Below are 14,745 nucleotides of genomic sequence, written 5' to 3' on the forward strand. Positions count from 1 at the left end.
AAATTAGTTAAGAAATTTGCTAAAATCCCACTCTTGAATCAGAGTGGCTGGATCCAGTGAACTGGAAATGCCACTAAAATAATAAATAGTGAAATAAAGGGGAAAATATTTTAAACCTAATAGAACAGGGATGGCGAACACGTGGCTATAGAGCCACATGCGACTCTTGTCCAATAAGAAAGCGGCTCTTTGCCTCATCATATTTTCTATATACTGTGGCTCGTAGCCTTGTTTCATGTTTATTTTTTTTGTGTGTGTATTGAGTGTGGACACTTTCCTTGACACAACAAGAATACTTGTTGTATTAAAAGGAGAGGACTGTGTCATGGAAAATAATGTTTTATATGTGGCAGGTCAGTGCTTGGTGTGGCTCTTTGATCCCAGTTAAAAATTTCGGCTCTTTGTGTCAAACTTGTTCCCCACCCCTCTAATAGAATATCTTTGAAGATATCTATGTGATAGGAATTAAAAACAAAACAAAAATCAGTCTATCAAATCGTTTGCGGCATTGGCCCATCACAATGAAGTAGATTAAAGATATAACAAAACTCCTTAAATGTTGAATAGTATTGTCATGAAATTCAAGACACCAAACTCCTTAGATGTGGTTATCATGGTGTCAAAAGGCCAAAAGGCACAACAGATTGGCCTTTTCTTCTATAAAGGATTATATTTAGTGGGTGATTCATACTTTCCAAAGGTTTAACCTCTCATATATTTTTTTTCCTCCCAAAATCTCTTTAATCCCGCTCAATGAAGAATGGTGGTTTTCAGAGTGTTTACGATGGCAACTCTTAAAGACTGCCAGCTTCTTCTTGTCATGTGGACGAGTGGGAGTTCAAAAAACACTGAAATGAAAGTAAAGCTAGTCTGAAAAAAAATGAGTATAAGCTTAAACTCCAAAAACAAAAGACCAGCAACATTTTCCAAACCACCCCGTGAAAAAAACTCATGTACCTTAGCAATCATCCCAAATTGAACCCATTCAGGTCAAAAAAATGACGACTGGTACGGCAAAAGTCCAGAATGACGGAATAACACCTTCAACAATGATCTATTAACTGCTAAACGACTTAACAGTTTCAAAAGAAGAATATGCTTAGGGTCAAGGAACACAATTATAAATGCAATTTACTCACCGCTTCACGAATGCAGAGTTTTTTCAGCTCCAGGACGCAAAGCTCGAGTCGATCCTGGAGTGCCTGATGCTTAAGCTTCATGGCTCTCGTGTGCGTGCTCGCATCTTTTGTGTGCGATGTCGGGCTGTCTGAGCCTGCGAAAAAAGTGAAAGAATAAAAACAAAAAACTCAACAAATAAAAAAAGCAAAGAATTAAATGTTAGATCAAATGAAAAAATACCAATACATGTAAATAATTTGTATTTTTACTTCTCGAAAAAGGCTTTAATATTAAGGGAAACATCAGAATGTACAAAATACTAAATATTTGGAACCAAAAATGAAATTAATGAGAAAAGGACAGAAAAAGGAAATAATTTGTGAGATTGAAAGCCAAACAGAATACCAAATAAAACGAGCAGTACCGTCACTTCTTAGCGCACATGAGGTGGCATGTCTGGCCTTTTCTTTCCACCCGCCAAACGAGAATGTTTTAAATATAACGATAATATGTACAAAATGGTAAAACAAAAAAGTATTGCTAATGAAAATGCATTGATGTTGTGCCACTCCTGTCTCCAGTGTCCCCAACATTTAACTAGATGGCTACTTTCTTGTAACTTGCTATTTTATCAGTATATTTTTTTGAATCAAGATTATCAAATTTAATGAAAAAAAAAAAACCAACCTTCTAGGCTACTGTAGTTTGACGTTTTCAATGCATATTATCAAATATAATGCTTTAAACAGGGACATCATTTATTACCTTGCTTTAATTCCGAGTTTTCAAAACCAATTTGATTAAATGGTTTATTCATAGACAAAAAGTAAAATATAACATGTACTTCTAAATATCTATAGGTTTGTTTATTCCTAAGTCCATATTGTTGCTACAATTCTAAAAAGACCTTGTCATGTGATGCTGAATAGACGCAAATGCAGGACACAAGGAGACGTAAAAGAGTGATGTGATCTAACCCCAACATGGAGCATTTATCAAAAAACACAACAAAACAAAAATAATTTCACTGTAGAGAAGGGACTGTGGAACCAGGACTGCCGGAGTAGGGAACTTGAGAGGGGTTCTTGGGGGTGGCGAGAATCTTAAAAAGGGGATTTGGGAGTATTTTAAGAAGATGGTTGGAGAGGAAGGTCTTGGGACAGGAAGGAGACTGTCAAGGATGGCAGACTTGGGAGGAAAAACTTGTGAAGGTAGTCTTAGGGTGGCAAAGGTCTAGAAAAATATTTGGGAGTAGCTTTAAAAACATGGCTGGTGAATTAGGGAACTAAAGAAAGTCTTGGAAAGAGAAGCTTGTCATATTAGCGAGAGACCGTCTTGAGCAGTATTGAAAAACAATTAGCAACGTAAGGTGGGAGCCTGGAGTATTTTTAGTAGAGGTTGGCTAATTGGTCGACTGGGAGCACCTGGACTAAGGAGTTTGTAGGGAGAATCGAACATGGCATGACGCTGCCAACTGTTGAGAAGGGGGATTGGACTGCAGCCACGGATCCAAGACACTAATTTTGGCCTTTTTTTTTTTAAATTGCCTGAATGGAATTTGCAAAAAAGTACATAAAAAAACAAGCCAGAGAATTGATACATCTTTTTGAAATAGCAGCAAGGATATGAGAACATTTCAATAGGCCTCTTTTGCATAGTTCTTTTTAAATCCAGCCTGGACTCCAAATATTTGCACAACCCTGATTTAGAGCTATGCTAAATAGAAATATAGTAACATGACGGATCCCTTAACCGCATGGGTTGTCGGCACACCAACGAGGACGCAACTCTGGACAGCTTTCTCTAATGTTGATGGTTCTTGGCATGTTTTAGGGTCGTAGCAAAATTGGCACCAGTCAATTCCTTAATGTCGTCGGCCCAGTTTGCTTCTTCTCCTCCTGCGCTCTTGGACTATGCGCTGGAGAATTTTCTTGGCCAGTCCTGATGATCTTGTGACGTGATCATATCAATGAAGCTTCCGTCAGTGCACAGTTGACAACAGTTTGTGGTAGGGACCCTCTGATGCTGTTGTGCACCGTTTCGTTTATCACATGGGCTAAGTAGCTGATGCCAAGAAGGTTACTTTAGCATCGCATCTCCATGGCCTGAATTTCCTTTTCCAGTTTTGCTGTGAGAGTACATGTCTAGGAAGCGTACAGGAAGATAGAAAGACCCAGCGCTTGCATGAATCTGATCTTTGCATTGACTGCTATGTTCCTGTCCCCCCAGATTGGTTTGTCTCGCAAGTGCGGCTGTGGTTTGAGCTATCTTGGCCACGATTTCTGGTTTTGACCTCTCTTCTGATATGACAGCTCCTAGATATTTCTAGATATTTAAATTTGGTGACCAGTTCTAGCTCTCGAGGGGTTTATGGTGATGTTTGTGGTTAAACCTTGGGGATTGTTGGTCATTACTTTAGTTTTTTCTGTGCTGATTTCCAAGCCAGTATGGCTTTATACTTTGTCCAGGCGATTGACCAAATCCCAAAATTCCTGTTCATCTCCTTTCAATCTGGCAATATCATCATCAAAACGGAGGTTAGTGATGTTGTGTCCCCCAATAATGACTGTACCTTTAAGTTGCCTAAGAGCATGATCCTCTCCAGGAAGATGTTGAATGAAGTTGGAGAGAAAAAACCTGGCTCACAATGAATGTGGTTTAAAACCACGCTCCAATTGTACCATTAATCAGTACTGCACTGTTAGCATTGGCATACAGTTGTTTAATGGTCTGAACTAGCTTATGGTCCATGTTGTAATTCTGCGTAGTGGTCCATAAAGCAGCTTGCCATACTTTGTCAAACATCTTGTTGAAATGAACAAAAACGTGATAGCGGTTTCTCTGGTGTTGTTGAAACTTCTCACATAAGATGCGCGGATTAAAAATCTGTCCTGTGGTGCTCCTACCCTTCCCGAAACCTTCCTGTTTTTCAACTAGGATGTTTTCAGCTTGTTGTTTCAGTCTGTTTAATAGGACCTTTAGCATTACTTAACTTGTATGGCTGATGAGACCGATGGTTTTGTAGTTGGAGCAAAGTTAAAAGTTTCCTTTCTTTGGTAGCATAATCACTAGCGATTTTGTCCATGAAGATGGCCAATGTACTTTTAGCCAGATCTTTCTGCAAATCTTGGTCAAAATGTTGGTATTTTTGGTTGTTACTTTTGTTTTTCTGAGCTGATTTCTATCCCATACTGGGTTGATGCTTTGACCTGATCTCCAAGTTCCTGTTCGTCTCCTGCCAATCCAGCAATATCATCAGCAAAACGGACTTGGTGATGTTGTGTCCCTTAATATTGACTATACTTTCATGTTGCTCCAAAGCTTCGGAAATGATCCTCTCCAGGAAGATGTTACATAAAGTTGGTGAAAGAATGCAGCCTCGTCTCACACGGACAGTGGTTCGAAACTACGCTCCAATGGTACAATTGATACGTACCGCACTGTTGTCATTTGCATACAGTTGTTCAATGGTCTGTACGAATTTCTGGCCTATGTTTTACCTCCGCATGGTGGCCCATAAAGCGTCTTGCCATATTCTGTAAAATGCCTTCTTGAATTCAACAAAACGTATTAGAGGTTTCTCTGCTGTTGTTGAATCTTCTCACATAGATTGCTGATTAAAAATCTGTTCTGTTTAGCATAACTTTACATGCTTGTCTTATGAGAATGATGGTTCTGTAGTTGGAGCATAGTTGAAGGTTTCCTTTCCTTGGTAGCATAATTACTAGCGATTTGGTCCATGAAAATGGTAACTATCTTGTTGTCAGATCTTTCTGCCATTATTTGTCAAAATGTCCATAGTTTGCTCACCACCATTTCTTAATTTCTCATGAGTTACTATGGGATTTTATCGCTTCCTGGAGACCAACATTAAATTGTTGTAACGTCACAAAATATTTATACAAAACACTAACCAAACAGATGTGGATTTTTTCTCTTAAACATATGTTAACATTCTTTGTTAACATATTATATATCAGGTTGCGATATCAGTATCATATTGGAAGTTTGTATTGGGACACCCTTACTTTCAATCTATATTTGTAATTACATAGTTGGGTTTGTACTCAAAATATCACTCTTTTTGAATTTCTTGAAAAATATTTTTTAAAAATTCCAACTTTCTTCTCGTGTATGTTTGATCTTATTAGTTAGATAATTATAGATTTGTTTATTGCTTAGCTCTTAATGAATTCTTCCAAAAAAACAGTTACAGTATTTTCACGGCCAAAGGGTTCACAGTGTTAAAAGACCCAGTCTCCGTAGTCGTTTCTATTTCGTCATTTAACACATACACAGGGCTTATCGCACATAATGGCGCAGGTGCCCTCTGTTGCGGCCGCCTCACGACAACACAGAGAAGTATACATGTGTTCGTATTTAAAAACACAGCGGGTGCCAAACTGAGATTGGTTGTCGGTCTTTTAAGTATCGGCAACCCTGTTTAGCCTCTGCTAGCACAATAACTTTCAAATTGCTAGATACACTACTGCGTTAGAATCCATGAGTACTTCCGCAAACAATGCATTGCGCGTGACATCACGTGTCTTCTTCTGCCCAAGCGAACATGGTGGCGTTCGAGCAGGAGATACAAAGAAGACACATTTAGAAATGTAAAATCTCACAAAAACACCCGATTTCACCTAAAAATCGGAATTGAGCATTGACCTCAGCTACATTCGCTGCTTTACATCACACGCAGGGCCCGCTGCACAATTTGAAGAAAATCTGAGACTTTTATGTTCATGAAAATACAGTAGTTAAGTAGGAGGAAGCCTCGAGTTTTGCTGTAGCTACCAAATGTGTTCAAAACCGAATCCATTAGAGCGTGCAGCCCTCTGTCCAAGCAATGAGCTCAATGATGGAGTGAAAGGGAGAAAAAAATAAGCAATAAAAGTATATTTCAAAGTCAAATCATTATTTAGTAACATACTAAGTAATTTTTGTCAATATTTTATTGGAGATTTGGAATCATTGGCAGAAAAAAGGTGTAATACTACACAGAAGATTAACTAACTTCTGCACTCCAAAATAAAAAAGTAAAAAGACTCAAGGTAATTGACCAGAGGACAGAAAATTTAAATATTTGAGATTCCACACTGGAGCCCAGAGTACTTTTAACAAAAAGAGGATTATCGAAGAAGTAAAAAGAACATGTTTTGTCAATTGTTAAACGTAACAATAAAACAGTATGACAATATTAACAAGAAACAACTAGTGAGTGTTAGGCTAGTGCTGTCTGTCGTCCTGGAGACTAATAACAATAGGATTAGTATCCAGGCCGAGGGAGTGCCTTGAAAAATAATGCGTTGAGGACTGCATACCTTCAGAGATTATTAACAGAATCCCTGCAGGTACTGACAAACATCTGATGTGTTAACAGGAAAGAAGTGTGGCAATGTGACAATAGGAGTAGAGCATTCCTATTCCTTAAGAGACAAATAGCCATTGCTGAGGGAGGCATTCTTTGTCATCGGATTGAGCAAGTGCCACGAGGTAAATTACAGCCAGAAGAATGTCACACCAGACAGAAGTAATCAGTGTGCAATAGTGAAAACAAAGCTAAAACATTTAAATCCTGACTTGTCGAAAATAGAGTTTAAGATTGAACCACTCCACTGAACATCTAAGGAACTAAATTTCACAATAGCAAACAAAGGTACACAATCACAGCCTTTTAGGCAAATTTGCATTACCTGCATAGAAGAGGTTTGTGCAATTTTGTGGGTCAAAGGACAAAGTCATTTTGGAAGCAAGGGCAGAGCAATAGGTAGACCTGCATTGAGTCTAAAACCAGAGCCAAACTAAAAGATCCACAGTGAACATTTTTGATTGATTACATTTATTTAAACTTTCACAAAGGGATATTATTTCATCTTTAGTTTGATCGATAATCAGCCCAGCCCTAAACAGCAATGAGTTATGAAGCTTTTGAATGGTCAAGAGTGCAAATAAAACAATTAAAAAACGTCAGCCTAAGACAAGCACAAGTGCGATTGGCTGAGACATCACTGCAAACACTTATGCTGAGGGAATACTGAAGAATAAATAGAAAACTGTTTGAGACAGTGCTGGGAGACTAAATAAAAAGTAAAACAGTGGACTATAAGTTGCATATGATTATAAGCTTTAACCATTACTTTTGCAAAGGAAAAACATTTGTACATAAACAATCCGTAAAGGACTATAAACAGCATCTACCCACATTGTAGAATTTGCCAAGAAAGATGGTACACGGAAATATTTTGCAAGGTTTTAGTAGCATACTAAATTTTTTAAACAGTAACTAACGTCGCAGTAGCAAGGCAACACCATGGCATTAACGAGACACAAAATGCTAATGTCTCTTTGTGTATTTAGATACACCCTCTGGTGGTCAGTCTGTTAGTGGTGTGGGACAGGCATGTTTCCAGCCACCCATAAATGTTTGTCAGGATCCGTACAAGCCATAGAGCAGACGTTTTGTGACATAATCCAATTTCCCTAACAAATTATATTCCTTTGTGTGTGCAAACATTTGCAGGTATTCTTAGTTATTTTAAACATTATACATTCAGTTTATTTATTGTTGCTATGGCTATTTGAATTTTATACAAAGTAGGCTTATGCCCTAGGGTTAGCAGGGCTAGGTTAATAGAAGAGCTTACACTCTACTTTAACCATAAAGTGGCTGCATCTTTGTATACATGTTTCAAAACATAGGAAAAAAACGTGCGGTTTATGATAAACTATTATCTGTGCTGTGAGTCCTAACACGCAAAAAAAAAAAATACATTGGATTTATTCGTTGTTCAACTCTGTTTGCACTATTATTGGCTGGCTGACAAAGAAATCAGAACGTACCCCGCCTACTGCCCAAGGCTCCATCCAGAACCCCTACAATCCTTATAAAGAGTAAACGATTAAGAAAAAATGTATGGAAATGGACTCCGGTTTCCTCCCACATTCCAAAGACATGCATTTCAGGTGAATTGGCCGGTCCAAATTGTCCCTAGGTGTGAATGAGCGAATGAGTTGTCTGTCCCTGTGTGCCCTGCGATTGGCTGGCAACCAGTTCAGGGTGTCCCCTGCCCACTGCCCAATGATTGCTGGGATGGGCTCCAGCCCCCCACGACCCTACTGAGGATAAGCGGTACGGCAAATGAGATGTATGGAAATGGAAAGGGAGGAGCCCATGGGCACTTGGCAGCGTAGCCCATTTTTGAGTTTTTTTGCGAGGATTGTTTTTACACAAGATAAATCAACAACTCCAGTGAACCGAGCCAATTTCCAACAATTAATCGACTATTGTGCCTATTCTTGTTAACCATAGTCTTATGTAAGATTTCCAAATGCAACCAATGTGTTAATAAGCTCTTTTCATTACTTAATTTAATGACCAGTTTTGGAGTATCGATAAAGTGCGCATATAGTGCAAAAGAACATGTGAAAATGAACTTTGGGGATTAAAGAGTATTAATAATGCAACAAACGAGTGAGTGAGTACCGGAGTGAAGGATGATGCCACTATCAGAATCGCTGATTTCACCGTTGCCTTCCATAGTTGTTTCGTTTCCACTGTTCAAATTCTGTTGAACTCAGCTGGTGATAGTCATGTCCTGTGAAAAACATTCCAAATAATTTCAAAAGTGTCGACATGTTGGATATAGAAAATAAGGGATGGTTCCCGACCAGTGTTTGAAGTAACGCAATTAGTATACTTTTCTCGGTAACAAATACTCTTAACGTGGTATTGATAAAATTCCGTAAGTCAACTGTTCTTGTTGCTGCGTCAAGCACAGAATACGAGTGCATGTAATTTCTCCCTCCTGATATCTTGATATTCCTCCTAGAGTATATGCTCACATGAGTCGTACTTATAACTATAAAATACTAAAAATCAGGGGTTTAGTTCATATGCTCACACGTATTTGGTTGAATGTCACCAGTGGCGAATAGTAGGCAGCGTGTGCGAAGGGCCGTGGCTTATCCAGGAACAATATCAATATCAATGGGGCAAACATGAGCACAGAACTTACAGTGAAAGAGTGCTCAATCTTTTTATTCATAAATTCATTTTTGGAATACACCACACCTGGAGAAAGAAAGAAAACGTCTTAGACCTTACCCAGAAATCTATAAGGAAATATTCGAGTGGCTCAAAGAAAAAAACAAAATAGATATGGAGGTCTCAACTGCTGGTTTGTCTGCTCTTAAGATGGCACAAGCAAAGAAATGAGGCTTCACCGCTTCCACAGCTTAGTGTACACATTTTCTTCCATTTCTTTTCATTATGTGGCTTTATCTAAGCATTTTTAAGTGGTCGGCTTCAATGTGAGTATATAGAGTAATTTGTAACCAGATAGTTACTTTCGGAGTAATGCGCTACTTTTGGGTGTCAGTAATCTAGGGGCTAATGGAAACACTTTCTAAATGAAGTAACTTGTAAAGGTAACCTAATACTTTTTTTTCAGTAATGCTCCCAACGCTGGTGACGACAAATCTGATATAGTGAACAAATAAAGGATCGTTCTCAACATTGTTTCGATTGCGGATGACGCATAGTAAACGGCTGGGCAAACTACAACCCGCCTATTGCGAACTAAACACGGAATGATTCAGACTCGACTTGCCACTTTGACCCCTCAGTCACACAGTTGGAGTCATAGTTTACAGCATATAAAGTGTGAGTAGAAGGTTTGGTCTGTTTCTCGGTGCTGTTCTGTTGTCATACTTCAACGGTATCACGATTCCTGGTTTGATTATTAACTAAAATGGATGAGCGGAATGCGGCAGTATGGCGGATTCACATTCCGACACGCAGAAGCATTTCAGTTCTTATAACCGTGGGAAGCCCAGGAGGTGCAATGTGAATGTTACAACTTGTTTGCGCACTGCTAGGCAAGTGCCTTTTTAAAAAAGAAATGACGTGAACATGACACATCCTGCACTATGCTCATATGACGGACTATAAGGTGGACAATGTGTTGCCAACTAACTAACTGCAGATAAAGACTTAATAGATAAAAACACTCAAAATATGACAAGAGTATCGAATGAATAGGACAATGAAATTGAAAGTTCATGAAGTAATCACGATTAAATCAGAGAAAAGAAAAATAAAGCTAATGGTAAATAACCTTGACTGAACTATTTTATTTAAAGTATGTGTATGACAATCAATATTTTCAAATAAAACAAGATTAATTATATCCCCACTCAATAGATGTAGATAGATAGACTTGTATACACACTATGTCACAAAAATGAGTTCACCCCTCACATTTCTGCAGATTTCACTAAAATGTCAAATAGAACATCACAGAAGAAACATTGCTTCGACACAATGAAAACAAGTCTGTCAACAAAGGCTGTGGCTCACTGGAAAGATATCCTCTGGTCTGAAAAGACAAAGATTAATTTATTTGGCTCCAATGGTGTGAAGCATGTGTGGTGGCAACCAAGTGAAGGGTAAAGACATGTTTGTGTCGTGCTTTAAGTCAAGCATGGTGTTGGGAATGTCATGGTTTGAGGCTGCATGAGTGCAACTGGAGTTGGGGAGTTACATTTCAATGACATGAACTCAAGCATGTACTGTGAAATACTAGAGCAAAGAATGAGCCTCCAAAACTGTGTCGCAGGGCAATGTTTCAGCCTGACAATGATCCCAAATACACCTCTAAGATGACCAAGGCTTTTCTAAAGGGGCTTAAGGTAAAGGGGATGGACTGGCTAAGCATGTCTCCAGATTTAAACCCAATAGAACATCTTTGGGGCATCCTCAAGCGAAAGGTGGCGAAGCACAAGATCTTGAATTTTCCCCAGCTCTTTAATGCTGTCAGGGAGGAGTGATAGAGCATTGCAGTGGCAATTTGTAAGGCTCTGGTGAAATCCATGGCCAGGAGGATTAAGATGGTTCTGCAAAATCATATTGGCCAAACAAAATATTGAACTTCAGGAACTTTAACTTTAAGGTGTACCCACTTTTGTTACCAGGTGGTTAGCTACTAATGGCTATATTTTGAGTTTTTGGAGGGGAAAAATAAACTCACACTTCTATATATGCTTTACACAGACTACCTTTCATTGAGTCAAAGTGATATTTCCTCAGTGTTGTTCATTTAAACATAATGATGAAATCTCTGCAAAAATGTTAGGGGTGTACTCACTTTTGTGACATACAGATAAATCCTAAAATCGATTTTAAATGCAAAACGGGTTCAACGATCGTTCCTGTGAATTTAAAATGCATTTTGTTCAACATTTTTTATCCTAAAGATACAAATTATATATATATATATATATATATATATATATATATATATATATATGTATTTTTCTATCTTATTGCATTCCATAAAAGCTATTAAATGTATAGTGGAGTTACTTACAATTTCAAACTCATTGAATTGTATTAAAGTGAAGATTTATTTATCACAGCGGTTATGTTACAAAGGAACCCTTGATGGGTAAAAGCCATGAGGTAGAAACTTTTTTCAACAATCATTATTCCATTTAAACCACATTTAAACTAAAGAATGAACCGTTTTATTGGCTCAAGCAAAGAAAATTAAGTTATAAATAAACTTATTATATATATATATATATATATATATATATATACATTTTTTTTTACAAATAACTGCTTTTCTGTAAAAGTACAATTTTAGTTTAAGAATGCAGAATACAATGGATGATTAAAATCAGTGGGACTGAAAAGTGAACTGCATAATAGTTCACTGTAAAGAATATTACTCCATATACTGTATTTTAGATTTATACTTAATATGAACATGGACTTATTTTTGTTTAAACTTGTCATACTCCATAAAATATTTTACAGCATTTAAAACTCATGTTAAAAGGTAGAGACTAAGTCAGCATGAAAAATCTTTCACATTAAAAAATGGAAAGAAATTATGGTCAAATAAATTATCTTTGATCAAAACTCAATTAGAATTCAAAACTCTAAAAATCAATCAAATTTGGAAGAAGTCAACAATTACTATTGTTAATAGTAACTTAATGGCAAAAGTTTATAACAGATTTTTATTTCCTGAAATTGGCAGTTTATCGGATTTCAACTCGCTTTGTTTGAAAGGGACCATGCAGTATATGTATCGTACAAATTAGATTTAGCTACAAGTTTATTTCCATCTGTACTTAACATAAAACATTAACAGTGACAGAAAGAGTATAATTACTGATTAAATCTACATTAAAACAACACACACAAAAAAAATCTAAAAATACTTCAAAATTTAACATTTAAACATTTAAGCCTAATCTCTGTCATTTTCCTTCTCAGTTCAGTGTATTTTTAACATCTTCATCTGACATACTGAAAGTCCATAATAAGTAGGTTTTAAGCATAGCTTACGTTGGAAACTAAATCACATGTGCAGTAAATTGACCGTGTAATCTTGAGCATAAACTTAAATTGTATAGAATTCAAATTATAACTGCTCAAGCACAACGTTAGAGGCATACACGTGTAGGTCCCAAAAGCAGTTTGCAAGATTTGATTTAAAAAGAATAGGAGCAATATATATATCATAACTAATTATCATATATAATCATATATAAAATCATAACTAGGTTCTTTGTAAGACAACTGAGCACTTACTTTTGGAGGAATGGCTCAACTTGATCAGTGCCTCAGAGTATGCGTGCCGATAGAAGGCTGGCCAGCACGTAGTGTGAAGAGGACCGAGCGTCTGGGCCCTCTGAAAAAAGCGCTGCCTCCTGGAAGGGAGTGGCCTCATGCAAGTCAGTATCATATAACTCCCATCTGACTTTGAAAACTGTGTCAACAACAATGAACAGGTTACTGGGAATTTTATTGCAATTATATCTGCGCTCATCAGTGATGGATTAGGGAGGCCGACTTGACTGAGTGCCCTTTGGGGAAAACGTGATTAGAAACACAGGAAACCCCTGCTGTATCGAGATTTACTTATTGCGGTTTCGCTACTTTGCGGATTTTTATTGTGCATGGTGTATTGCATTCTGATTGGCAGGGTTCGTATACCTTTTAAATGGCCAAATTCAAGCACTTTTTTAGCAATTTTCAAAGCCAAATTTTCATTTTTTTCAGTAACATTTAAATAAGAAATCTGGTGTGAATTAGATATTTTGCAGATCCATAAATATCTGCACTTCACATATGCAATTTTTAATCTTGCATATGCCTTTTCTCAAGACATATGCATTTTAGATCTTGAGTAACTCACGAATATATTTGTGTATCTGAATAGGTGTGTAAAAACCTTTAAGAAAAATCTCCATGGAGGTGGTGGGTAAAAGGACAGTAAAATACAGCTTAAATTTTCAATTGCAGGAAGTTCTTTCTCTTAAAATGTATCCCTAGGAATTGCTACCTTGGGTTCCTACAGCTTAAGGCAAGTTAAATTCGAGACATTTTAAGACTTTTTAATGCCTTTTGAAATCAAAATTGAGACCAAGTCAAAGAAAAAAATTGAAACATATGATTACATAGGGGCAGCACGGCGGCACAGTGGTTAGCGCGTGTGCGGCACAGATCTGAGGTTATGAGATCAAACCTCCTGTGTGGAGTTTGCATGTTCTCCCCGTGCTTGCGTGGGTTTCCCCCGGGCACTCCGGTTTCCTCCCACATTCCAAAAAAATGCATCTCAGGTTAATTGGCCGGTCTTAATTGTCCCTAGGTGTGAATGAGCGAGTGAGTTGTGTGTCTCTGTGTGCCCAGCGACTGGCCGGAAACCAGTTCAGGGTGTCCCCTGCCCACTGCCTGAAGGTAGCTGGGATGGGCTCCAGCACCCCCGCGACCCTACTGAGGATAAGCGGTGCAGATAATGGATGGATGGATGGAAGATTACATAAATATTTCTTGCACACAATGCATCGTGCCTCGAACACATAAACAGGTTATGTGTTTTTAGCCATGGCGAACAACGTTTGTTGGACAGACATTTCTCATTAAATTTAGACCTTGCCATAGTCCAAAGTAAACGTCTCTTTCCGAAGTTACTATGTGTATTGTGGGTAGACCTAAGACACACGTCTGCTCTGAAAAGCCAGGCTGAAACCACATCAATGTTTTTGTTGTTTCGTTATAGTGGTCACGCGATGTTGCCACAAAATTAAATCGGTTATTTATTAAAAAAGACAATTGATAAAAATTACTAAATGTTTTTAGTTTAAACAAATATAAATAGTATGAATGTGTCTACATTTTTAAGACTTTTGAAAATTAGATTTAAGATATTTCAATACTGATTAAGGCCTTATTTTTAGAATGATGTATTCAATGCTTTTTATGACTTCCGCCGAAACCCTAATAATAAATGTTCATAATTTATGTGTAATCCTTGCACTATTCTACATTTCATAGTGCCCTGTTTAGGTGTAACATGCACCTGTCCTCTTGGGCGTGACCCTTAGGGACCGATGACGCTTCATAGGACAATGCCATAGTGCCAGCTGCCATTAAGCACAAGGGAAGAAATCCAATGGCAAAGCAAAGCCAACATAGAGCAGTCTCTGCATCATTTTTAAGTAGACTTAAATTACAATTTCAAGCATTTACAAGCACTTAATCCAAAATCCAAGCACTTCAATCCTTGAAATCACAACATTAAAATTCAAGCATTCCCAAGAATTTCAAGC

The 14,745-nt window shown here is 37.6% G+C and overlaps 1 protein-coding gene across 2 annotated transcripts in view; it reads right to left on the bottom strand.

The window, feature by feature from the left end:
* Window positions 1-14,745, bottom strand: part of inavab (innate immunity activator b) — a 42,379-nt gene that overhangs the window by 14,904 nt on the left and 12,730 nt on the right. For both annotated transcript variants that reach the window (XM_088338580.1, XM_088338579.1), the window contains exons 2-4: window positions 12,725-12,843; window positions 8,606-8,717; window positions 1,140-1,273 (exon numbers count right to left, since the gene is read on the bottom strand). In XM_088338580.1, coding sequence (XP_088194706.1) covers window positions 1,140-1,273; window positions 8,606-8,660 — 189 coding nt within the window. In that variant the 5' untranslated portion in view covers window positions 8,661-8,717; window positions 12,725-12,843. The remainder of the gene's footprint in view (window positions 1-1,139; window positions 1,274-8,605; window positions 8,718-12,724; window positions 12,844-14,745) is intronic.

Source organism: Urocampus carinirostris, chromosome 6, assembly GCF_059441175.1.
Source record: "Urocampus carinirostris isolate Australia breed hairy pipefish chromosome 6, RoL_Ucar_1.0, whole genome shotgun sequence".
NCBI lineage: Eukaryota > Metazoa > Chordata > Actinopteri > Syngnathiformes > Syngnathidae > Urocampus > Urocampus carinirostris.